We start from the raw sequence: 27,986 nt of genomic DNA, 5'->3' as shown, positions 1-27,986 counted from the left end.
CCGTAATGCAGTAAGGTGCTTCAAATGCATTGAATGGGGCCATGTTTCATCTGATTGTAGAAAGGAGAATCTAAATATGTGTGGCACTATAGCCATGAGGATAAAGAACTAGAAGTTGATGATGAGGTTGATCACTCTCAAAATTGAGTTGACCTTAACTAGGAGGAAGAAGGGTGAGAAGAGGATAATTATGGGGACATGCATCTTGCAAAAGACTCTCCTTGCTCCAAAGTGGTGCACCAACTGAGGACCGGTTTCACAACAAATTTTCCTATTTCACACGTACCATTAATGGAAAGGTGTGTGGAGTAGTTATCATCATCATCATCATATTATTGGATAAGCAAACAGGAAAATTTTATCAAAGAAGAGAAAAAGCTGAATACATCCAAATGATAGGTATTAAGATAACACCCTGAGTCACAATAATAAAACCTCCCACCCATACTTAAACAAACTTCAGATAATGAAGCTCGAATGAAACCAATCTTGTACAAATATATCAGTAACTACAGAACTCCAACGGAGCTCAAATTAATCTTCAACCTGTCTAAACCCTTCCAGACCTCCTTCCTCATTCCATATTTCTCCTCCTAGCACTCGATAAACTTTCCTCATGCTTTCTTCCTTCCTCTCTCTTTTTTTGGACAAAAGGTAATGCAAGATTTTATTAAATCAGGAATAATCGTACAAGAGGGTCCCCCCAAAATTGTCACCTTCCTCTTTCTTTCAAAGGCTTCAAAGTCTCTCTTAGCAAAACCTTTGTAACATGAACAACATTAAACTTACTTGAAGCTATGGGTTTCAGGTTTCTTTGGAATCTTCGATGCATCACCACTTTTGACCAGAATAGTCTCCTTTACCCTGCAACCCAAATCAACTCTCAGCCTTCCAATGACCACTTCAGAGACCGAAGAATCAGAGTCACCCCTAACTCAACAACATGAATCAAATTTTTGATGGAGCTCACCTTCTTACCCTCTCCTACTTTTATGCTGCCTCCCTCCTTGTTCTTAAACTCATTGTACACCACCTCTTCCACTGCCTCCACTGTAACTCCACCCTCCTCTACATCTACCATCTCCAAATCCACTGTAAACCCCCCATTCGAAACTGCACCTAAGACTCTATTCTCCTGGTCTAATGTGGGAGGAGCAAAAGAACTCGTACCTAGCTCTCCATTGACGGAGTCAGAAGACTTGAACTCAACAAACCAGCATTTGCTCGTAGCTCTCCACCTCGGTAAGGCCTCATGATTACAGTGCTGTTTACACCTGTAGACACACTACTAGCTGCATCCTCCAACAAACCAGCATTTGCTCTTCCCTGTCCCTTAGAAGAACTCACCGATCTTTGAAGCTGCCCATCACCTACCCTATTCTCTTCTACCTCAAAATCCAATCTTAACTCTAATTTTACCTTGAGCCTCACCCTTCTTCAAATTGCTTAAAAACTTCACCCATAAGCCCCTGCGTTTATAAAAATAAAAGGCCAAAGGCCAAGTTACTTTATGGTGGCAGCTGTGAGAGTAATGTCAAAGGAGGTCGTAGACAACCTTCAACTAAAGACAGAGAATCATCCTCATCCTTATGAGCTATCTTTGTTCAACTAAAGACAAAGGTGACTATTTTCTCTAAACGCCTTGTTTCATTTTCTGTGGACAACAATTACAAAAACAATGTATGGTGTGGTGTGGTTCATGGCATGGATGCTTGCCGCTTTTTATTAGGCTGACAACCATGGCAGTTTTATTGCAAGGCCCTTTGTGGTGGTTATCAAAACACACACTTTTACTTTCAAAGATAACCATCTTGTTGCCTTAAGGCCTATGAGGCTGTGGAGGAATGGTCTCCTGCTAAACCTTCTAGGACAGTAAATATAACACAGTAGAGAAGATGACATCTTTTTCTTATTGCTTGAAAAGGAGGACCAGGCCATATTTTTACTATTTAGCCCTTTAAAACACTTACTAGAGGAATATAGGGAGTTGTTTCTTAATGAATGGTTCGTAAGGGCTTTCTTTCTTCTTTTTATGTTTTTCTTTTTTTTTTTTTTCTCCAGGGGGCTACACAATGGGGGGTAGCCCATCCCCCCAAACCTATAAACCCCCATCCCAGGTGCAAGTGGGATTCGATCCCAAGTCTCTGTTACAGCCAGTGGGAGACCTTACCATTTGCAAGGGCTTTCAAAACAATGTCATACATACACAAATTGTAGGACAGCATGTTAGAAAAGCAAGTTCTTTGTCCCCACATGCCACTCTTACCATTTAAAGATGAAGGCTTCCCATTTAAGTTCAAGTGCAAACAATCTCCAATTCGGTTAAGCTTTGCAATGGCAAATAAATAAAGCTCAAGGTCAAATAATCCCACATATAAACTTTTATATATCAGAACAGCAGGACTACCTTCTTTGAGGAATGTGCAGCACCATATGGATTTGGTGCCAAGTTCTGGCCTCTCAAACAAGGCTGCATATGAGCCCTAATGAACACGAGCAGCTACAACAGAAGGTGAATGAGCTATTGAAAAAGGGGTACATTAGGGAGAGAATGAGCCCTTGTGCAGTTCCATCTCTATTGGCTCCAAAGAAAGACTATGGCGTATGTGTTTTGATGGAAACACTATAAACAAAATTACTATCAAGTATTGTTTCTCTATCCCTTGTTTGGGTGATGTTTCACATGGTGGCTAGGGATGAAATATTTTCAAAGATTGATGTTTGAAGTGGTTATCATGAGATTCAAATCAGATTGGTGATGAATGGAAAACACCTTTCAAAACTCATGAAGGACTCTCTAATGCACCAAGGACATTCATGTGAGTTATGAATTAGGTGCTATGTTCATATATTGGGTAGTTTGTTCTTTTTTTTTGTGAATGTAGTTTGTTCGTTGTTGTGGGTTATTTTCATGGCATGTTTGTCCAAGAGCAACATCTCATAACCATCTTTGATACATGTAGAAAGGAGTAGCTATATGCTAATTCAAAGAAGTGCTCTTTTCCTACAGTCTTCGAACACGGACCTCTTTGCTTCGCACTCCATCCCTTTCCTCCATCTCACGGCAAGCTTGACTCCATCTCTGTAACGATCGATCTCTCTCCATAGTGTGACTTTCACATCCACAACACAATGGGTACACTGACACACTATATTCTTTTGCCTAATGCTCTTATTTAATGGCCAAAAAAATTCTAATAATTAGGGATAATCATATTTAGTTTTGGGACCTTGGGGGGGATAAGTGGATAGTGTTATTTCTTCTTCTGATGTAATCTGCAAAATAACTAGCAATCATAAGATGCGTGCCATTTGATTTTTGAATGATGTCATCTTTTATGGCTCTGTTCATATTTGAACTAAGTATTGGACCATTATCCATGTATCCAGATTGATTTAAATATACTCAGTGCTAGGAATTCAAATGAATCTTGTTACTGCACTAAATTCATGCCATTCCCTTTGATGACATGATGATTTTATGGTTTTTTGCTTATAGTCTAATCAACACCTGATGCAGTAATTGTCTGGTATCTGTGCAGTTGTCAATCATGTGGTCAGCGTTCATTCCACTGTCCAGGTCATTGTGGCCATATTGATCTTGTATTACCAGTCTACAACCCACTACTATTCAAAATTCTTTTTGCTCTTCTACAAAGAGTTTGTTTCTTTTGCCACAAATTTAAGGCTAAAGAGGAACAGGTAGTTTTCCCTTTAATGCGATTTTCAGGGTTATTTGTAGTAGCTTTTATGTTGATTTCATATTTTTTTCCCCTCATTTTCCTTCAAGTAAACATTTGCTGTCTTCTTTTATGCTTATCTTTGAGGTCATATTTACATTTCTGTTTACTGGGTTTTAGGTTCAGAAATATGCTTCTCAACTGGAGCTCATAATAAAAGGAGATGTTGCTGGGGCTAAAAATTTAGAGTCAGTGTTGGCTAGTGAATCCTCATTCCCAGACAAACATGAATTGACTCACAAGACAAGTGAATCCTCATCTTTGGAGGAAAATGACTTGACTCACAAGACAGATACTGCCATTCATTCTGTTGATCAGAACTGCAACCCCATGCATTTGCAAGAGCACCATTGGACTTCACTTCAATACAAGGAGGCAATGTCCGTGTTGGGTGACTTTATGAAGGACAAGCATAGCAGGTGTCAAAACTGTGGTGCCAAAAGTCCTAGTATAACCTGTCCTACTTTTGGTTGGTTTCACATGGTATATCTCAGTAGCATTCCCATGACTTGAAAAGTGGTTCTAAAATCCATTCCTTAAACTTGAAAAAGTGATATTTGAATATACTATTATCTTTTTCATGCATAAATTTGGATACAATAATATAATTTTATCTCTTTCCTGCATGGTTATTTGCTAGCAGCATGCCTATTCATGCATACATATATACACACATTCATACATGCATGTCTATCTGGTTTCAAAATAATATGCTGCATTCTCTCTCTATGGTTTTCTTGTGAGTGTTGACAGACTTTTTTTTTTTTTTAAAATTTGTTTTAATTTTCTTTTTCCTTTTGATTCATCAAAGATTGTGCATTATACATAGATAACTGTTTCCTTGGTTGTCTATTTCTCTTTATAAGTTTGTTAATATTTATTTCGAGTTCTATATATTAATTGTATAGTACTTTATTACTTGGAATTATATGTCTGATGTTTTATCATCTATGGATAACCAATTTTTGGTAAGGCAAATCCTTTTTTGTGCAAAAGTCTGATATATTGCAATAATAAGGGTCTGCAAAACCAAAATAACCTTGAAATTATTAGAAAATAAAAATCATCAGCACCTATATGCTACTTGTCTCTAAGGTCATCTTATTACTTATCTCGCTTTCTTTTGTGTGCTAATATTGATTTTGACACTAACACTAATTAAAAGATACCTAAATCTATTGCATATTAATTCCAAGGACAGCTTCTTCCTTGGTTAATTAAATTTCTGTTAATATCTCAGGCTATGATAATGTCCATCTTGTTGAGTTCCTATTCTGTGCCATACCAATATATTCTAACCATTTCAGTTCACCTGATCTGTTGATGATCAACCTAATATGTTATTTATAAAGCTTTGCATATCTGTGGATAGTGGAGCATTATCTCATCATGTTGATTATCAGCGTATTGGTTTATTCATATTGCACATCTCTTTTACTTATGAAGCCAATACCTTCCTTCGTGTACTTAAAAGATGGTTGAAAGTTTCTGGCCGATGTAAAAAGGTTGACTGTTAATATAAATTAAAACATGGTTGTGGAAAAATATTGAGGGGTTTACATTTTCCTGGGAAAAGCTTTTTAAATAATGGAAATTAAGGAAAATATAAATTCTTGGACAGAATATGTAAAAGCAGTAGGTTTTAAGGTACTTCTGTTGCAACTTGCCTGCCCTTAGTCTACTTATTAATGCAACACAAATTTACTTGGGGGCACTGTTATGCAGTCTTGTCACTAAAGTCTGGCTATTTTGCTTTGTCTATTGCATGATCAAAGACTATATCAAGGTATTTGTGGGGTTATTTAATCGCATTCCATGTATCATACATGATGCTTTAGTTTTTCTCTGTACCTTTGTCCTGATCCACAGTGAATACAATTTCTTTAGTTATTTAACTATCAAATGTTTATTGATCTTCAATAATATCCTGGTGGTCTACAATGCTTGTAGAACATGTCAAATGCTGATATTAGAGCAAACGTTTTAAGAGGGTGCAAGCTGAGTGATACATTTGTTCATGGAGCTGCACAAAGGTCTCACACTGCTGAAGCTGAAAATGTTGATGATGTATTAGCAAGGGGAGATGATGCTGATATTTTAGAATCTTCTGGAGCTGTCTCTGATGGAACACTGGAATTTGTGACAGAAACAGACAAGAAAATAGGAGAGCATATTCCTCCTGATTTCTTTAGTCAGAGGAAGTTCTTATCAGGACCTCTCTTGCCACCAGAGGTAAAACTGCTAATATGGTCATATCTGCTTACTAAACAGAAGTTTCCTAAATTTAACATTATTTGAACTGGTCTATGAGTTACAAATTCTAGTCTCTGTAGTAAAAAAATTTCTTGTTTTTTTTTTTTGTGTGTAATTTTGTCTTAGTAAAATTTGTCAGGTAAAACAAATAAATGAAAAAAAACTATTTCTGTATTTATAACATAAGAAAATAGCAGTAGAAGAGCAGATTGATGAAGAGAAGAGAAGAAAGATTGAGAGGGGAGCAAAAAGTTGTTCTACTGCCTTCTATCCATGCATTTATATTAAAACTAGTGGAATGGTCCATGTGATGCACGGGGTATTTGATATTGATAGTGCTGTTTGACAATGCTTTTACATCTCGGGCATAGATGAAAGTTCACATACCGTTCATGTCCTAAGACAATTATATAATACATAAAAAAAGACTATCCTCACAAAATGCCAAGATCTGAATTTTATAATTATAAAATGTTGGTTGTAAATGCATCAGATTGAAACATTAACGCACCAATTCAATTATAAAGTTACATTCAACAACATTATATATAGATACAGTTCATCCCAATGAAACACAAAATTTATGGAGAATTGGAGATGCCACTCTTTTTTTTTGATCAATAACTTTGAAACTTTTATTGATTAAAATACGTTAAGATACAACAGTAAGTTACAAAAGAAATCAGCATAGTAAGCTGACCCAGACACCTAGTGCAGAATTACAAATGTGCCCAAAACATATATGTTCTTTGAACCCCTTGCTTTGCTAAGCTATCTGCCAAACTGTTGGTAGATCTCCTTACCCATCCCACCTGAATTGACATGTTCCTTGACATCCATTTAAATCTTCTTAAATCATTCTTCAACTACCATGTCACCCCTTCTCCTTTCTGCAACCATTTTATCACAGTTTTTGAATATCCCTCGATGATCAGTCTATTGATCCCCAACTCTTTAGCCTTCTCAATCCCATATTCTGCAGCTAGAAACTCTGCCCTTGTCACATCACCTACCTCCACAGGACCGAGTACATGGCAATGATGGAACCATTTTCGTCTCTAATGGCCCCCCAATACATGAAGGGCCTGGGTTACCCACGCAACTCCCATCAAAGTTTAGCTTCTTCCAACTATCTGTTGGAGGGGACCAAGTCTCAACAAACTATCATCTTATAGATGATGAAGCAGCAATAAGTCCCCAAACCCCGAAGAATTCTTCGACCTTAAAGGTTGAAAACAGCTTCAAACTTTTTACCTAATGAGCCACCCTCAATGTTATTGTTTCAACTAAGGCTTCTATGCATTTTTCTTTACTTTTAAATATCCTATCGTTTCTTTCCTCTCAGATGTCCAAAGTATTGCTGCTCTAGTACATCTCCAAAGAATCCTTCCCCTCCTTGAATAAGCCTTCCACCCTGTCAGGAGAGGACCACTTGCACCCAAAAAGGAAGTAAACCAATTTCATATAAGTCTGACAAAAGGGCAAGATATAAGAAGGTGGAAAACCGTCTCACCATTCAATTTATACAGGACACACTAGTTAGGGGACAAGCACCAATTTGGTCTTTTCCTTTGAAGTACATCAAAGGTGTTAATATAACCATAAGAAACTTCCCAACAGAAAGCATTGATTTTAGGGGGGATAGGAGGGCACCAAATTTCTTTGACTGGAAATTGAATAGAAGATTGTGTGGCAACCATCGAATATAGAAAATATTTACAAGAAAAGGACCATTGGGCATTAGGACCCCAAATTCTAGAATTTGACCCACCTTCCCCCAAAAAAACTGAACTCAACAATCCTAACAGCTCAAACACTACAAGAAGTTCAGACTCTCTAAGGTTCCTGCTAAATCCAAAGTTCCAATTCAACCTTGGAAGGTGAGATGGTTGACTTAGGTACTTTGAAATAGGCTTACCCTTGAACCTGGACAGGTCATAAAGAGAAGGATACTTCTCACCCAAAGGAATTTCCTGGATCCACACATCCTCCCAAAATCTGATTTTACTACCAGAAGACAAGTCATACTTGATAAAATTTAGGAAAGTAGGGAGAACATCATGGATGGCCTTCCAGGTAGCAGCCAAGTTAGCCCTACAGAGACATCTAGCATCCCATCCGTTGCTCGACATGCCATGAATACTTGCAATCACTCTGTGCCATAATTTCTCATTTTCATTTGGAAACCTCCAAAGCCATTTGCTAAGCAAAGATTGATTCTTGAGTTGAACATTCCCTATTCCCAGGCCCCCTTCCTCTTTCAATTTCCTCACCTTTTCCCATCTAACCAAATTATCCTTCTTTTTTTTTTCCCAGGCTCCCAGAGAAAAATCCTCATGATTTTTTCAATTTTCCTCACTATCCCTTGTGGCGTTCTAAACATTGACATGTAGTATACTGGGAGATTTGCCAAAGTGGATTTAGTTAGGGTTATTCTCTCCCAATGAGATATAGTTCCTTTTCCATGCCGCCAAATGTTTCTCATTCCTTTCCACTACCAGAGACCAAAAGCTAGCGGATCTAGGGTTATCTCCAAGGGGTAAACCCAAATATTTCATTGGCCACTCACCTTTCTCGCAGCCTAGGGAATTTGCCAGAACTCTCACTTCATCCTCTTCGATATTGATTCCAACCAATAAACTCTTTGACCAATTAATCCTCAAATTATACATCCTCTCGAAGAGTTTCACAACCAACCAACCTCAGATTTTCTACTCCCTCAAATTGGAGATGCCACTCTTAACCAAACCAATTGCAACATTCTCATTTTTTTTAATACTAAATTAATATTAAGCCCATAATAGTTTCTTATTTTCTAACTAAAATTAATATTAATTCAATAAGAGGTGTCTTTTGTATTCTTTTCAAGTTTTGGTGTTTAGATGATTTCACGTGCACTATGTTAATCCTAAGTGAGGTTCATGAATTTTTAATTTTTATTCTAAATATCAGGGTGAATTTACAGAATAATTGATCGATATATGATTTCAACAAAAACATAAATAATGATAAATTATTGGTTATGGGATCTCCAATCACCATTTAGCAGTTCTTATGTTTCATGTGTGTAATTGATGAGAATTTATGGACGGTTGCAGTGAGTTAAATGAAAATGGTAGGTAGCAACAAGGTCAGCACCAGAGAGTGTATGTGGCCATTTATGATAGATCAAATACTTGAATGATCAAAAAAGAACATTAGAAAACAAAAATTGTTGAGGGTAAAGATGGAAAGTAAAATCAAGATAGAACCATGTTAACAGTTTGCATTCTCATTTTTTATCGTTGGAAAGAGTTTGATGGACAGCGTATGGCCTCATGAATCTTGATAGTTAATTAAATATGTTACTGGAAAAGCAAGAATTATAGAGGGTAAAAAGGGAAAGTAAAATCAGGCTTTTTGACTAAAACTTAGCATATGGCCTCAGGAATCATGATAGTTAAATAAATTACTGGAAAAACTTAAATCATAAAAGGTCAAAAGGGAAAGTAAAATCAGGGTTTTTGACTAAAAATTGTCACCATCCTCGTTTTTATAAATGGTACAGAATTAATACTGTGCAATGGCCATACTACCCCTGCTGTTAATATAAAGAATAAAACCTAACAGTAACTTGTGTAAGTCTGTCTCCAGCTTGGACTTGATAACCCCCCTGGTGAAGATATCGGCTAACTGCATATCAGAAGCAACATATGACAAGCAGACCTCTTTAGTTGCAATTCTTTCTTTAGTGAAACGTTGGTCAACTTCAATTTGTTTAGTTTGGTTATGTTGTATTTGATTATGTTCAATATTGGTAATTGCTTGGTTATCATAATATAGTATTAATGGCTTCTCACAATAAACACCCAGCTCTTCAAGAAGAGACCTCGACCATACATAGAGACAGCATGAGCCATAGATCTGTACTCTACCACAGCATTGGAATGAGCAATGACATTTTGTTGTTTGCTCTTCCAAGAAACAGGATTCCTACCAATGAATGCATAGTTATTGTGAAGTGCTCTTTCTTTTTGATCAGTAACAGAAATCTTTCATTAATTAATATAAAAGGTTTAATATAAAGGTGGGGGGAGGTGAACCCTCTTACCTCATCCTGAAGTTGATCTTCTGTCATCAATACACCCAGCCCAGTTTGGATCTATGTAAACTTCTTTGTTCATATTACCATGACCACTATAAAATATCCCTATGCCAGGCTTTCTCTTCAAATAAGCAAGTATTGTCAACAGTTGCAAGATGTGTACTTCTTGAAGCATGCATATACTGACTAAGAATGCTGACAACTTATGAAACTGGCCTGCGTATCCCTATGTATGGGTCCTTATCTATGTCTATTGGTTGATACACTGCAATATGGGCCGATACAAGGGTGTATTTTATCGATACACATGACTGACGGTATACATGTCGAGTTGTAGCGTGCCACATATCCCCCTTCTTAATACCACTGCAATATGCCTTGTATTGGCCGTATCATGTCAATATTTTAATCCTTGCCCCTATCCATTTATTTATGTTAAAAATAAAGCTGTAGAGTGACCATATTACTCCTGCTGAGAATTTAAAAAGTAAAGCATAACATCGACCCTAACAGCAGCTATAAGAAACTAAACATCTAAACAGGAACCAATATCGAAAATCAAAAACAGCCTATAATCGACAGGAACCAACATCTAAACAGTAATGTATGCCCATATAACTCTTAATGTTTCCATGGCCCACAGGTAAAGGAGACTATGAGGCTTTTGTGGAAAAATGAGGCTCGGCTATGCTCTCTTATTTGTGACATTCAGCATGAGAGATTACATGTGTCTGGGATGAATGCAAGGCATTCGATGTTCTTCACTGAGGCTCTTCTCGTTCCTCCTATCAAGTTTCGCCCCCCAGCCAAGAGTGGTGATTCTGTAAGTTTTCATGTATTTATCTTTTTTATATGTCATGCAACCTGCCTTCTGATTCTCTGGATTTCTTGACCAAGTTTTCCTTTTTCAATTTATAATAGACGATATTATTAATTGAGTGCATTTGTAGGAAATGATTCGCTATACACAATCCACAGTATTTAAATTTGTTTTACCTATTTAAATCATTTAAGCACAATTTATTTTTATTTTTATTGATAATAACTCAATTTTTAAGCACCAATTTCACTCCATAGATTTTTTAAACACCATTTTAGTGATCATTAAACATCATGTTAGGAGATAGGTAAGTTTGGTGCAATGGTGAAGTTTTGGGCTGCTGAACATTAAAGTGCAGGTTCAAGTTTTAGAGTGGCCACTTTGTGCAAAAATGACAAAAAATTGAAGCACAGAATATATTGGGTTGATGGCGGATGCCCTTTTTCTGTATTGTTTGGGAGTGATCCTTCTTTATCTATATCCTTGTATTTTGTGGGCAAGCCCCTTTGAGTGAATGTTATTCATTATACTTTGCAGGTTAAGTACTAATCTTTTCAGGCTTGCTGATGGAAGAAATTTCCTTGTGACTTAACTTCTTGCTCTCCTTATAAGTTTTGAAACTTGGTTTCTCTTTAGCTTGAATTTTGCTGATACTGCCATAATGAAAGGAGAATGTTGTCCTTTGGTGGTTTTCATTATGGGTTGATGGTACCTGATGGAGGAGGCAGAGTTCTAGAAAGTAGGGAAGTTGAGGAGATGAGGATGATGAGGAAGCTAAAGGAATCATGGATATGGGGACATAAGAAGTATTCGGAGGGTGGAAATATAAGTTGAGAATTACTAAATTGAAGTAAGGAGGGTGGAGATATCATTTTCTTTTGAATGGGAATGGTCTTAAATATACAAAACAGGTAAAATTGTTTTAATTTATCAAAGAAAAGATGAGATTATTTTAAGAAGTTAGTTGACATTCTTCTTGTTCATGGCTTCCTCCACCTAGAAAGGGGTACAATATTATGGAGATGCACAAAGGATGCAATTATGGACAGTATTGCAGGAACGTATTAGAGAGTATTTAAAGATAAATGCCAATCTACAGAAGCATTGATGGAAACTATCATGGTAAGGATAGTGAATTTGGTAAAGACTTTGCCCAGCTTGACATCCTTGTCCACTGATGATATCATTGACAATTCTCAAGTCATTGCTACCTCCACTTCTAGGACAAGAGTAATTGTCTAATTTGTTGTCTCCTACTTGACCCAATATCATTTGATGGGTGTAGGTTTGGGAATCTCAATAACTTAGGGGCCGAAGGAGCATTCAGAAGGCGTGCTGGAACTGTTATGCATCCTTTTCAGGACCCATTGAATAAGGTTGAACTTTGTTCTACATGGATTAAAGCTGGGCAAACTCTTCAGTAAAAAGGATTAAATCTAGGCAAGGATCTTAACTTGAGGAACATAATGGTGGAGGGGGGCTCCATGTTAGTTGTGAGCTTATTTAGAAACAAGCTACTGGAACATGGACATATAAATATCTGTCAAGGGAATTCAGATTGCTGGCAGCAAATCTAAAATGGACTCCAAGATGTATAACAGCACGTTTGATGCCTTAGAGAGTCCAGACAAGGAGTGAATAGAGCACACCTGATTTTGGGTTGATTCTACGGGGGACCTGATGTAAAAGACATTTTTGGGGTAACCAGGTAAGTAGTGAATGCTAGCTAACAATAGAGTTCTTTTCTTTTCAACAAATTAATAAGAGGCTTTGATTGTTACTATAAAGAAAACATCTGTCTTCTAAGAAAAATACAGATCAAGGCATATGATTTTGTCTGTCATTTCTTTGTTGGTTGGGGAGTTGTTTCCATCTCATTCCTCAATCTAAGGTTATTAATAAAATGAAATGTAATTGATATGCATGCGAAGGATGTATCATGAGTGGATTAGTTCTGCTGGGAAGTCTAGAAGATCAAGAACAAGAGCAGGTGAGAACAGATGTGAAGTGCAGTCCAAGGGGATAATACGATTAAAAGGGGTAATGGAAGAAGCAAACCTGGGAGGACCTCCTCATTTCAGGGGGACTCATACCTACCGAGTTTCTTGTTCCTCCAAAGCCAAAGTTGCAATGACTTGTTTTGGGGTTCTGTTGTCTTCATGGATGACCTCATTGCAATCTATTGTTGAAGCTCTGTTGTTTTCTATATATAGAAAGTTTTGTTGTCGTTTTCCTCTCATTTAATAGATATTCTGCTTAATAATCTTATATATAGGCTTAATAGATACATATTTAATAGATATCCTTCCTTACCTTACCTAAAAAAACTTTTTTGTAGGCTTAGCATGTATACATGTATCTGGGCCCAAGGTAGGCCCTAAACTTTTCCATGCTGGGCTTGGGCTCACTAAAATTAGGTGGACCAAAATTGCTCTCTGTTCCATGACTGTCGCACATATTCTTTGCTTCCATCTTGAAACAACTTTACAACCTTTGGTGGATGGGTCTTGGTGGTTCAAGGCAGTTGTTGGTGGAAGATCCTTGGAATTTTCTTAATGCCTCCTTGTTAAATGATTAGGTGATTTCATCTTATAAAAAAGAATAGGTGATTTAATAGAAAAGTTGAAGGTCAGTAGGCATTTATGAGCTAATCACATCTCTGAACCCTGATGGCTGAAAAAGCCAAACTCCTCAAATGAATGTTTTTCAGAACACTCTCATTCACCATGGCAGTTGCTGGTCTAAGCCAGTGGTATTTTGTTCTGTACCCTGTTTTACTTAAAGCTTTTATACTTATGATGTTTGTTCACATAGTTTTTATGATGCAGTTGTCTTCTATTTTTGCTTGTCTTCTGCTATTAATTGTATGCTAGATTCTTTCATGGTTCAACTATTATAAATGCTGTGGTGAACTGTTTAACTTTGTTGATGATGTTACCCTTAGGTGATGGAACACCCCCAAACTGTTTTATTAGGGAAGGTATTACAATCCAATATTGCTTTAGGCAATGCACATGCCAATAGCTCAGACCGCTCAAAGATTATTCCTAGGTGGATGGATCTTCAACAAACTGTGAACATATTATATGATAGCAAGACTTCGGGTACATATTTGTCTCCTAGCATGTATTTATCAATATTTGTATGTATGTATGTATGTGTATTTATTGTTGTACTTTATTTAAGTTCATATGCCTAAGGTAGGCTAAATGCTCTTCAAAAATATTTGTTTCAGTATATTGAAACTATATCTGATGTTCATATTTGTTTCTAGTTATTTCTTCAAAATACTTTTGTTTCTGATATGAAGGATTTTTATCTTGCATATTGAAACGGAATTAATGTTTTGAAAGTCGTAATTGTATTGCTAAACATTAGGGGTTTAAATTGATTTGTATTTGTGAATCATATCATAAATTGTAAAGTTTTTTTTTTTTTCTGAATTTTCTAAAAGTTGTCAAAAACCATAAAATTAGATAAACTTCTAAAAAAATAGAAAAAATGACTTTGCACTAACTTCCAATCTATGGACATCACATAAGTAAATAGTTGTAGTGATAATTACTCTACATTCATTGCATTATCGATATTCATAATTCAATAGATGCCATGATATGTTTAAGGACAAATTTCCTTTAGTTATCCGTGTACAAGTTTTTTAGAGAAAAGAGGACCTTAATGTTCTCTAGTCTCTATTGTTTCAATTGTTAAAATCAAATATGCATCTTGAAATATACTAAAATAAGAGACTGCTAGGTTGCATTGACTCTACACAGATTCAAGAACAAAATAATTGAAAATTTAAACTACAATATCAATCCAATAGTGTGAAGCTACAAATAAACATTATCTCCAATTAAAGAAATTAAATTCCAAGATATGAACTGAGATACCATGATTCATTTACAAACTTTAATTCTAAAGTCTTAAGTAGTCTATGCAGATTCAATAACAAAATATTTCAAATTTCAAACTATACACATCAGTAAAGTAGTGAGACACTACAAATAGAAAAAAGGCTTTTCCTTGTTGTTTTCCCCCTTTCATTACTCTTCCTTGCCTTTTTATTAGTAAATTTATAGCCTTCTTTAGTTGCTGATATTTTTTGACATGCAATTTGCTCTATTAAATACTTTTTATTTTATTGTTTTTCAAATGTTGAGATTAATTGATTTAAATGTTATTGCCATTTAGGTATAAAGATTTGTATTATTTAGAATGGTCATTATTGTTATTATAAAGGGTATTGCTATAGTTTCAATATATGAATGTTGGTTGTTTCTTACAATCAGGGAATTTACCTTGAATTTTGTTTTATTTATTTTTTTACTTCGTAAAATTCAAATGCCTAGGCAACTAGGTGCCCAACTTTCTCCTAGTTCCACCTAAATGCTTTACAATCATGGCAAGGCTAATACCTGTTGAGCTACTTTATCTTTCAAGTTTCAACTCTTTCTTCCAACTAGATTCAACTTACTACTGCATCTACTTCATGTTCTTAATAATTCTGTCAGTTTCCATTTGAAGATCAACGCCTAAGAGCCAATGAGTGCGTTAAATTTTATTGTTGATTGTTTTTCGGTTGTCTTTTTTGCTTGATTTTTTTAGGTTCTATTTTAGGGTGGAGGACAGATATGTGACATGGGAACTTGGGAAGGAGGAGGCTCATGACCCGAGGTATAGCTGGAAGAAACAGTATGACTAGTACAGGGAGAGTGTTAATTTGAAGGACAGGGTGGAGCATTCTGAAGTTAGTGGCAGCTGTTTTTTTTTTTTTTTCTTTTTCTTTGGCAGTGTTATGGTTTTATGTTTTTAGGTGTGTGATTATTAGTCAACAGTGGATCTTGTGTGATGTCTTTTGGGGAGATGCCATGGCTAGTGCATTTTGGGTTTCCTTTCTGTTTGGAAGTTAGGATTAGGGGCTTCAATATGGACTTTGTAGAGATGTGCAGTGTCAAGGTAGGCTCTAGAACAAAATCAATGTTAGGGTAGATGGTTTATTGTTGGAGGCTCAGATATCAGATTATTGGTGAGAAGTTGATGGTTCTGAGCCCATTTGGGTCTTGGGTTTAGTCATGGGCCTATAAGAATTTCTAATGGATGTTTGACCTACAATGCCAGTTGTAAGGAAGGATCGTCCTGTTTAGAATGGTATGGGGGAGACTTCAATATTCTGCAGTCTGGGTTGAATGCAGGTCAACTTGCATAATTTGTGGTTTGGCTATTTTGTATAGATAATTTTAGGTGGCATTTCAAGACAGAGAAGTCACTGAGTCTTGGCTGTTTTCAGGTTAAAAGTACCTTTGGTGGTGGATTAACAATGGAGTGGTTGGAAACTTTTATGTAAGTGGAGGCAGAATTGTGTAGGCTAGAGATGCTACAGTGTTTAAGTGGGAGGTAGAAGAGTTCATTTCTTTTTTTTTGGGGGGGATGCTATTTTGAATCTTCCTTTTATGATGTTGACACTATCTCTTACTCTGTCAGTGTATGCCATAAATGCTTTTCTCAAAGGGTCATGTTTAATCACTTAACCTCAAAGAGTAAATGATGGTAGTTCACAAAGGGTGTCAAGGGTTTCTTTGTACCAGGTTACTTTATAAACTGATTTCTGTTAATGGGAGTTTTGTTCTTTCATCCTTAAAGAGGAGGTTGCATCTCGTGCCTCATCTTAGGCTGTTTGTATGCTCACTGTTTCTCTATTAATAACAATTTCATTAATTTTTTATCAAAAAAAGAAAAACATGTTGTGCAATTGAAGTAGAAAGTGCATTGCTGTTTAGGCATTAGGTTCAGGGCTGTGGCTATTTAGGTCCTTGAGGGCTTTGGCATGAAGGAAGAGGAAATATTTGGAAGTTGGTATTGATTGAGGCTCAGACACATTCTTCTTCGGTAACATGGCCATTATTGTTGAGTCCTGAGTTCTGAAAATGTTACAGTTGCTAAGGTGACTACTCTTCCCCAATACCGGTTCAGCTGTTATCAAAAACTAAGAAACAAGCAAATTTATGTCCCTGTTGTTATTAGTGTCAGGTACTGAGGTGCTGAATATCAAGTATTGTTTTGCGATAAGCAGATACATCAACTGTTTTTTGTGTAATGAAAGAAAGAAGTATGCTATTATATGCATATTAGCAACCGATATTTGAAAGAGTTATTAAAATTTATATGTCCCCTTTCTACCTTCCTTCATCTTTGATGTGGATCAAAGAATGAATGAATGATAGCTGATAAAAGAAAAGAATGAATGAATGATAATATGTATTTAAAAAAATCCACATATTGTAAGAGAAATCATAAAAAAAATTGTGTTATCTTATACAATATATTCCTCTTCATGATGGAAGAACAAACCGTTATCTCACTTTTCCCTATACTTTGTTGAATACACTGCTTTTTCTTTCTCCTGGTCTTCTAATACTATTTTCCCCACTGTCCAGGTCTCTGACTATCAACTGAAAGTATCTATATATTCCTCTAGCAATTCATCAGCTCCAGTGGTTGACTGGTGGGTTTTGCACTTTATGGCAGGTCAAAGAGACAATACAGCTACTGGAATATGTCAGCTGCTGGAAAAGAAGGAGGGAATCTTTCGCCAGAAAATGATGGGAAAGAGGGTTAATTATGCATGTCGGTCCGTTATATCTCCTGATCCTTATTTAGCAGTAAATGAAATAGGGATTCCTCCCTATTTTGCATTAAGGTTAACCTATCCAGAGGTAAGGGAGGGTTTATTATCACTTATGCTGAAACATAATATGCATTTCTATTTGTCCTTGATTTGCATAACTTACCATGTGCATGTGAATATGCATATGTATGCTTGCATGCATGGACACTGAAATATATTCTTGAATGCATTGCTTGCATGCACCCAATTTTCATGTGATTATTTGCTGGTATTTCCACAAGTGCAAGTATTTGCTTCTTAAATCATTTCATAGACTTGTTTATAATACATGCATTTTTTTTCATAAACTACTAACTGCATTGCATAGCTGCATGTGAGTTTGTCAGTTGTGGCATTCTATCAGGGAATTTGACTATAGATGTTAATCATAGAGTTTGGTTGGTTATTCTGCAATTTCTGTTTTTCAAGAATTGTGATTAAGTTTTGATGTCCTGCAGAGGGTAACTCCTTGGAATGTTAACAAACTGAGGGATGCTATTATTAATGGTGCTGAGCATCATCCTGGAGCTACTCACTATGTAGATAAATTGGCAACTGTTAAGCTTCCACCAAGCCGAAAAATGCGTATGTCTATTTCAAGAAAGCTTCCTTCCTCGAGGGGAGCTGTTACACAGCCTGGGAAAAATTTAGAGTACGAATTTGAAGGCAAGGTTGTCTATCGCCATTTGCAAGATGGTGATATTGTGCTTGTCAATCGACAGGTATGACATCATGATTCTGGTTGTTGCATATGTGCTTTTGCATTCTTTTATGTTTCCTTTTAGATTGCCATAGCATGTCATAGATGTTTATTCTAGGGCTTGCCTCATCATTTATCGGCACTCTAATCAACTGATTCAGGTAGTTTCTGTTTTTTCTTAAATGAGAGGACAACTGAATTTAGATGCTTTGTGGGGAGAACTGGTAAAATCAGTTGCAATCATGGTTCAAATTTACAGTATTTATTTTTGGAGTGTTTATATTTGTAGAGGTATAACTGGAGCTATTATTATCTAACATTGTAACTGATATAAAGGATTTTCTTGAGGTAGTGAGAGCGGATGAAGGAGGGGTCATTTCAGACGGCCTTCTTTGAGATGTTTTCTGAGGGTGTTAGAGAGCATGCCCTTGCTTGTGATCTTTAGGTTGAAGAACAATGGGTTTTGGGTAGAGGAAAAAAAATGTTGGCTGCATCCTTTCCATTAGTATTTATACTAATTTTTTTTTGAAGAAGGTAATGTATTGTATTGCAAAAGGAAATAACAAACATCAGCCCATTACAATGAGGACCTGTACATTGGGAATTTACAACAGATCTGAAAAATCAGATAAAGAAAGGTCCAGTTCTTTTTTTTTGATTAATGAAGAAAGGTTCAGTGAATGGCTAAAGCTGAACTCTAGTGAAAGCTCTTTGTACACCTAACTAGGAACATGGAAAACTATAACTTTGTTCTTGACTGAAACTATGTCATTGGAAAGATTCTTAAAAATCTGGCTGTTCCTTTTCTTCCAAAGGGTCCAAAAGGATAGCAGTTGGAAAAATCTTCCAAAGCAGCTTGCCTCTTACATTCAGATCCTCAAGGGTCCACCCCTGAAGCAGCTGAAGGACTTAAGCAGGTGGGCAAGAAGAGACACCAGAACTGGATAGAGCCATTTCCCAAAGCTGCTGAGAGAAGTTACAGTGAATAAAAATGTGATTGGAAGATTCCAGAGCTTCATTGCAGAAAGGATGGCAGAAAGTAGGAAGCTGCGTTCCCCTTCTGAGCAGCCGATCTGCAGTTAGGCACTTATCAAGTGCTGCAGTCCAAACCAGGAAGGCTACTCTTGAAGGAGCATAGAACTTCCAGATTATATTCCAAGGGAAGTCTCCTTCCTCATCGGCCACAAGGTTGTTGTAGAAAGACTTAGAGGAGATAGTGCCAGAAGCTTCCCAAGCCCAAATTCTTTCATCATCTATTAGTGGACTTATTTTCCAATCATTAAGATTTCTTCTGAAAGTAGGGCTCCATATAACTTCACCATTCCTCAAGTCAAAACAGTTTTCCACTACTGTATCTTTATCCTGTGCAATACCAAAGAGAGAGGGGAAAGCAGTGTCCCTACACCATTTGTCATGCCACAACTTGAGGAGATTACCCTCACTGACATTGCATTTAATTCCCTTCAGGAGATCGGGGAAGATAGAGACAACATTGCTCCATGAGGCACATCCCCTTGGGAGAAGGCCAGGACCTGAGTCCCTCTAGATTTGTGAGCCTATACTTATGTGCAATGATTCTTCTCCACAGGCTGTTCCTCTCTTTGCAGAATCTCCAACACCCTTTACCAACAAAAGCCTTGTTAACAACTTTAATATTTCTGATTCCTAAGCCACCAGTTCTCCTTGATTTGCACCCAGATTTCCACCTTACCAAATTAAAGTTGAAACTGTTCCTCGACACAGCCCATAAAAAGTGCCTCATTTTCTTCTCTAGAAGCTTTGCAACACTGGCAGGAATCTAAAATAAAGATATGTAATTAGATTGGGAGTGAAGACCAAATGTAATACTGAATTGGGACAGCTTCTAAAGCTGGTTTTTTCACAACTTCTTGTGGTAATCCTGTTTTATTCCAATTAATTAAATCCTTTTTTTCCATGTTGCCGATCAAGAAGAAAAAAAAGATTGGGAGTGAAGACAATACACTCGTAATTAGAGTGAGCTTACCTCCCTTTGATAAATATTTAGATTTCCACATTGCGAATTTTCTGTCAAATCTGTCAGTAACTGGATCCCAGATCTTCTTAGAAGTTAGAACTGCATTTCGCTCCCAAGGGAAGACCAAGGTAGGTGGTGGGCAGATTTCCAGATTTACAGCTCAAGACACTAGCCATACTGGGATCAGGAAGACCTTCCTCTGTCTTCAACAATTCACTCTTAGATAAGTTAATTTTGAGGCATGAAACTGCTTCAAATCATCTGAGTACATTTACAATATAATTCTCAATTCATATAAATTAAAAAATGGTTATACATGCACTTAATCTGGCACCTCTCAACACTCCCCATCAAGCTAGGCATAACTATTTTACATAACTAGCTTGGCTAGATTGTTTTCCATTGTAGGTGGAAGGATTCCCTTTGTCATACAAATCAGCTAGCTGGTTAGGCAAATTTCTCCACTAAGAACTCAATCATGTATTCATGTTCTATATGTTTTGTGCGGTCATATTGGACTAAGTTATTGGTGTTGATAGCACCCTGATTGTCACAAACCAGCTTCATGGGGCCTTCAACTACAACTCCCAATTTGGTCATGAAACACCCTCTACCCCAACCAATCCCCTCCGCCAATAAAGCTTCCATCAAAGTTGAGTTTTATGAACTTGGGGGCTTGGGGCTTTCACTCCATAACTATCCTTGCCTTGTCTTGAGCCGATAATGCCACCTCTTTCCAGGTTCTTAAAATATCATTCAGTGAAAAGTCTTTGTAAGTCATCCAAAGTTTTCACCTAGTGTGCAACTTTTAGTTTAACTAAATCAAAGATTTCTTCTTAATTCCTATTCTATCATTGAATATTGTTCCATTTCTTTCTTCCCAAATAGTCCAAACTATAGCTGCTTTTATTGCTTTCGAAAGTAATCTTCCTCTTTTTATTGGCTGTTTCAAGAAATTAGGATCAAAAAGGCCCATCGCATCATGAGGTGGAGACATCCGCACCCAAAAAGAAAACAAAGCTGCTCTAAAATACAACACAAAGGAACAAGAAATAATAATGTGGGAAATTGTTTCACCACTATTGAGATCCTAAAACAAAGTTGCTCTAAAGTACACCACCAATCTTCATCCCCGTCTTGAGATCCTGAAAAACACATGAAGAACGGTAAAAAGTAATAGAGCAATTAAGTGACTTGGTCAACTTACTAACAACCATAAGGTTAAACGGAAACTTAGGGACATAGAAAACTGAGGATAAAGATAAGGGGGTCATGTTAACACTGCCAACACCACAAATGGAGGATGTGGAACCATTAGCAAGGGTAACAGATTGTGATGTTGAGCAATGGGAAAGGGGAGAAAACACATTTGGAGTTCCAGTCATGTGATTGGAGGCTCCAGAGTAAATCCAGGGATTGGGTGTGGATGCCAGACAAGCTATACCTGAGTGTGCAAGAGTGGCCGTATTCTGCTGCAATGTGGCCTAAACAAACCTCTCATACTCATTACGGGGAACACTCATCATCTCTCTCTCGGGAACATTTGTGGATGTAGGAAGCATCTGATAAGCTAAACAACTCTCTTGTCTGAAGCTACTGTCACTAGTCATGGCATGATTGGTCCAAATTGAAGGTAGACCATGCAAGTCATAGCAATAATTAATGGTATGTCCATCCATACCATAGTGTGTACACCTCCTCGGACATGAACTACGTCCTCGGTCACGGGCTCCCCCTGAATCTCTACCTCTAGTACGACCACTACCATGGTTATAAGTAGGTCCACCACCACCACTCCGGCCATATACCGGTCCACTGCTACCACTACGGCCAGATTGAGCTCCACCTCTAACACCGCGGGCCCTCGAAACTGCAAAGGCTGATCTATCGGAAACACTAGTGTTCTCGGTAGATCCAATGTAAATCCTCCTAAGTCGAGCAAACACTTCTTCTAAGGAAGGGAGAGCTGATCCTCCTAGTATCTGGGCCCACACTGATTCATACTTAGACTTCAGCCCCACCAAAAATCGAGTTACTTCAAGTTAATCTCTCTGCTGTTGCTGAATTTTGACATCAAAAGTGAGGGGGTGATAAACATTCTACTCATTACGGATGTTTCTCATACTGGCATAGTACTCCTCAAGACTCTGATTATCCTGTTGTAGATTAAAGTATTCCTGATACAGCTGATATACTCTGGTAGTATTGTCTTGACCCAAATAGAACTTCTTAGCATGACCCCTCACTTCTTTAGCAGTGTCAAGAAACATGAAGTTTACACTAATTGGGTTCCATACTGTTCCATAACCATGTGATAATCTATGCATCTTCTTGTTCCCAGTCATCATACTCATGAGAATCTGTGGAGTGTTTTTCTTCTCTTGTGTATTTCACCTTCTTCTTTGCCTTAAGAAAAACTTCTACAGATTTAGCCCAGGGTACATAATTTTCTCCATTCAGTTTAATGGAGACCATTTGGACATTCAGGTAGTCAGTTGGGATCATCACATTAGTCTTGCCATCACTGCTGTCTCCCATAGCTGAATTCCGCACACTGCACGCTAGACCACACCACACAACGAACACACTGGTTTCAGCACTTAGTACTGCTGAAAATTGCACTCTTTACACCACAAACCCTACCCCACAACTACCTGAACACTCAGCATACTGTTTGAGGACCACTCCCTTTTCGAATCATGCTGAAAGAAAACATAAACCATAGTACACTACAATCTGAAATCTCACCATACAATCTGAAGTAGACTTATGATTTGATTTACAGCACGAAATTGCATAGAAATCTCTTACCTGATCACTAGAAAATCAGACCACACGAGACATCCACTGCACCACACTAATCAGCCCTCTTCTCTTCATCGATTAGGGGAGGGCTTCTTAGAAACCACAGCAACCAACCATAAACAGCACAGCTGGAGGCATAGAAACCTCCAAGGGAAGAGGGTGACCACTCCTTTTCAGCCCTTTCCCTTATCTCCAACAGATGGCGAAGAAACTAAGAGAAAACCCTAGACTGGGTGTGCAGAGAACAGAATTCTGGGCAGGTCTGATTTGCTCCGTTTGGCTCTGATACCATACATTGCTGCTAGTAAATTCCTCCAGCAGCTTTCCCATTCTTTTCCAAATCTCCAAATGGTGAGATTACTGTTGGTAAGGTTTCCTTCAGTCTGCTTGAGGACTTTAGCAATTATTTTAGAGGCTACCCAATAAACTGATTAGCCTAAAATTCTTCGAGGATTTCACTTCCTTCTTCTTAGGGACTAAGGCAAGGAAGGTTGAATTGGTGGAACTCATCAAAAACTTCTTTCAAATCTTTATTAGAGTCTTCCAACAATCTTGATAAAAGGCCCTTGTAAATCCATCTGCATTTAGGGCTTTTGATCTGTCCATCGAAAACACAACCTCTCCAATCTCCTTGATTCTAAAATTGCTTTCCAAAGTTTTGATTTGGATATCTGTCACCATTGACCATAGCCTACTCCAGAATGGGGTGGCTTTGTCTTTTCCCCACAGAGCTGGATAAGATTTCCTTGAAATGATCCACAAAAACCTTTACTATCTCCTCTTCCTTTTTGATTGCAATTCCATTCACCTCTATACTCATTATGAAATTCTTCTTTCTTCTTCCATCTGCTAGAGAATGAAAAAAACCTTCTATTTCTGTCCTCTTCTTCAAGCCATTTACATCTTGATTTCTGTCTCCAAGAGATTTCTTCTTTTCGCAGGAGATCTTCAAGCTCCATTTTTAGCTTCCACCTTTCTTCTCTTTCCTGCTCACTAATTTCCCTCAGGGCTTCCTTGTCAAGCAGCTGAAATCTTTGAGGAACACATATTATCTTGTCAAGCAGCTGAAATCTGTGTTTTCCAATTCAACAAACGAGTTCAATTTTTGAGGAACACATTATCTTGTCAAGCAGCTGAAATCTGAAGACAAGTTAGGTCTCCGAACAGGAGACCTTAATGTTGGAACATGGGACGGCATCCACCAGCTGCCTTGGCCTTGATGATGGTGTGAAACCCATCTCTGGCCAGCAATTGATTGTCTGGGTGGTCTTTCTCTGCCTGGTTTGTTTGTAGAGACACAATCATAACAGAAGTATCACAGCGCTGTAAATTAATATATCAAATTGAGCTTAGGAGATCATCAGAGATTATAACTTATAAGTATGGTATATATATCTCATTGACAGGACATAGATTGTGGTCTTAAAAAATCATGGAAGAAGAGATGAAGAGTTGCAGGGATAGTGACAAAGGTCTGTTGGAATTTTTTGGTGACTACATATCTAACAATGGTTTTGACATTGGGGCAGGCATTTGCATAGTACTCTTGTCTAAGTTGGGCTGACCATTGCATCAACCCCCAGTGGTATGCAGGTTAAGTTGCAGCGACAGAGGAAAAATAGAAGAAAGAGAGGGGGAGATGAGAAGACGAAAGAAGAAGAGGAGAAGAGAGAAGAGGGGGGATGAGAAGAAGAAAGAAGAAGAGGAGAAGAGAGAAGGAAAGAGAAGAATAAGAGGGGGAGAGGGAAGAGAAAAGGAGAAAGGGCATGTTTTGAAAATTTGAAGAATAGTCAAGGGAAAAAGAGTATTTTTTGTCTAATTTAATATCAAGACTTAATCGAATTTCTGAAACTTCAGGGGTACTGTAAGTATGTTCTGAAACCTTAGGAGTTAAAAGTGCATTAATTAATTGCGAGATAGTTCAGGGGAACTTTAAGTAATTAACCCTAATTTTTACTATTAGGAGATATATAAGTGTTTTCTAGTTTAACTGCCTATTTGCTAGTTTCTTTTAAAAAATTAAGGTTATGCTTTCTTTGAAAAACAGTGACATCCTTTTTTCTACTTTGCTAGTTCTATTCTGAATAAAAAACATCTAAGCTTATGAAGATCCATGATCTCAAATTCTTTTGCTAGATATTGCTTTATCTGGAGGTTTCAAACATGTCTTTCCCAATAATCACCATGTCTTCTACAAACAAAAGTAGTACTATTATAGAATGAACATCTCTTTTGATAAGGAGAGTGTTGTATGTAATTTAGCAAATCCCATCTTTTGATTGACCTCTCTGAAGGAGAGTGTTGTATGTATTTTAGTATATGGGACCTGGATGGCTCCTTGCATCCATCTAATCATTCGTTGAAGCTTTGGGAAGTCCCCTTTTTGTGTATTTTGTTTTCTGTTTTTATTGGTATGGACAATTATGTATTTTTGCATATATATTTATATTCTTATTTTGGAACGCAATATTGTGGTTCTTCTATATGATTTCTTTTCTTTTCTTACAAATTGTAACTCCATACCATTATCTATAAAATATAAAGTCAAAGATGTAACAATGGAAATGGTATTACAGGCCATAAATACCCCTCTCTTATGCATTTTTATTATTTTACTATTACAGGCCATAAATACCCCTTCTTTGACTGCCTAACTTTTCTAGCTTTCTCAAAATTGTGCTTTTATTCTTTTTTCTTTCTTCCTTTCCCCCATCCTTTCCCTGTTATTCTCTTCTTCTTCTCCAAATGAAACTCAAGTGTCAAGTACAAAATTTACATAAAAAAGAGTTGAAACATGCTGTCGCTCTAGTTCTTCGAATCCAAATAATTGTCCTTTTATCCTTGAGTTTACATATTACCAGTTGACTGACTTGAACCTGCAATTGCCATTGCTGTGGCATGTAATGTATGTTAGCCTGAATTGTGTAGCAGATTGCTGAATCCTTTGATATTGTTTTGTTGGATATTTGATTGTTGAATGCCATGAAATGAATTTTATTCTTTTGCATCTGCAGCCTACACTCCACAAGCCAAGTATAATGGCACATGTAGTTCGTGTTTTGAAAGGGGAGAAAACAATACGCATGCACTATGCTAATTGCAGGTTCATTTTTTTCAACTTTAAGCTTTTTAAATGTGTTAAATTTTAATATTTCCTATTTAAGAATGGCTGTGGATTTTTAACTAACTGATGTACTTCTATTTGCAGTACATATAATGCTGATTTTGATGGTGATGAGATGAATGTTCATTTCCCACAAGATGAAATTTCACGTGCAGAAGCTTTCAACATTGTAAATGCAAATAAGCAATACGTTGTTCCAACTAGTGGTCAACCTATCAGAGGCTTGATTCAGGTTTTGGCATTTAGGGACATCATTTTTATATGATACATGTTTTTGTCCTTCTTAGAAGCATAGTTCTGGAGGCGCTAAGGCAATGCTAGGTGACAGGAGTGCACCTTGTATCCTAGGTTTCATACTAATGAGCTGTAATCTTTAACTAATAATTACCATTATCTTCTAGAAATAAGTATAAATTTCATTCGAAAACATAGAAAATCAGCATATTTATGAGAGGAAAAAGAATAAAGATCAGAATATATGGAAAATATAGAGAATAGTAGTAGTAGTATTAAATGAAGGCAAACTAAAATAAGTATTAAATGAAGACAAACTAAAATTTACATGGCCCTGATAGAAAAAGAGTTGAAAGGTAAATCCTTTAGCTGTTTGTGAACTGCAGCACATGAGTAGATAATGCCTCATAAGCCTTTTAATATTGTATCTGATGTATTGTGTTTTGTTTTAAAAAATTCTCCTATTTCTCTCCGTCCATAGAGACCAAATTACTGCTGCTGAATTTCTTCTCTTTGACTGCTTAGGCTTTTATAGTAGGGATTAACAGAGAAAACCCCTGTGGTTTCTCTCTTCGAAATTATTCTATCTGGCCTACATAAGTCTGGGCTGATGGAACCAACTGCTTGCATCATTTCCATCCATTGAGTTATTTCCCACTTGTTCAGATTTCTTCTGAAGGTGGGACACCAATTGCCCGTAGACCTATCATGAGAGAAAGCCTCTGCCAACAAGCATTTTTTATTTTGAGCTATCTCAAACAGAGCTGGAAACTCTCTTCTTCAAAGGGTGCTCTCCACACCGCCAATCCCTCAAGAAATTCACCTTTGAGCCATCACCAATTTCAAACTTGATTCCCTTTTAAAACTTTGAAGCTGATTTCTGAATGCCTTTCCACACTGAACACCCATAGAAGATATTGGTTTTCCTGGATCCCAGCTGAAATTGCTAGAACCATACTTAGCCAAAATAACTCCTCTCCACAAACTGTTAGTTTGCTCATTCCACCTACAGAACCACATACCCAAACAAGCCATATTAAATTTTCTTATCTTTTTGACTTCTAGTCCACCAGCTTTCCTTGGTCTGCACATCTTACTCCATTTGACTATGTGAAATTTGGATTCACCCTCCCATCCCTTCCACAATAAGGCTCTCATCCTCTTTTTAATTGTTTTCACTGCTCCAGAGGGGATAATCATTTTGATAGTGATTATACTGAAGGTCTAGATACAAAAAGTTTCCTACTGTAAAAAAAAGAACTGTGAAGTGTATCCTTTAACTGTCTATGTACTGCTGCCCAGGAGTATATTCTATTCCATAAGCCTTTGAATAATTTCTCTACTGTATTGAATTTTTTTTTAAAAAAGTCCCTATTTCTCTCTGTCCATATTTGGCCAAATCACTGCTGCCGCAGTTACTCCCCACAAGACTTTTCCATTCTTGAACAAACCTTTTAACTTCAAGCATCAGGGATTTCAAATGCTTTGGAAAGCAGAAACTGACTTCAAACTGCCCCAAAACTCCTACACAAACCATCCTTGTGAGCTTGCAATGGATGAATA

General features: G+C 37.1%; 1 protein-coding gene across 1 annotated transcript in view; it reads left to right on the top strand.

Annotated features, from left to right (window-relative positions):
• Positions 1–27,986, top strand: part of NRPA1 (nuclear RNA polymerase A1) — a 74,973-nt gene that overhangs the window by 1,711 nt on the left and 45,276 nt on the right. The window contains exons 3-11 of the mRNA XM_010253602.3: positions 3,543–3,702; positions 3,861–4,223; positions 5,691–5,972; positions 10,721–10,900; positions 13,842–14,001; positions 17,426–17,613; positions 18,023–18,286; positions 26,080–26,168; positions 26,274–26,421. Of these exons, the coding sequence (XP_010251904.1) occupies positions 3,543–3,702; positions 3,861–4,223; positions 5,691–5,972; positions 10,721–10,900; positions 13,842–14,001; positions 17,426–17,613; positions 18,023–18,286; positions 26,080–26,168; positions 26,274–26,421 (1,834 nt within the window). The remainder of the gene's footprint in view (positions 1–3,542; positions 3,703–3,860; positions 4,224–5,690; positions 5,973–10,720; positions 10,901–13,841; positions 14,002–17,425; positions 17,614–18,022; positions 18,287–26,079; positions 26,169–26,273; positions 26,422–27,986) is intronic.

Source organism: Nelumbo nucifera, chromosome 7, assembly GCF_055504915.1.
Source record: "Nelumbo nucifera cultivar China Antique chromosome 7, China Antique-T2T, whole genome shotgun sequence".
Classification (NCBI taxonomy): Eukaryota; Viridiplantae; Streptophyta; class Magnoliopsida; order Proteales; family Nelumbonaceae; genus Nelumbo; species Nelumbo nucifera.
The sequence above is the reverse complement of the archived record's forward strand: the minus strand, read 5'-3'. Positions and strand labels throughout refer to the sequence as shown.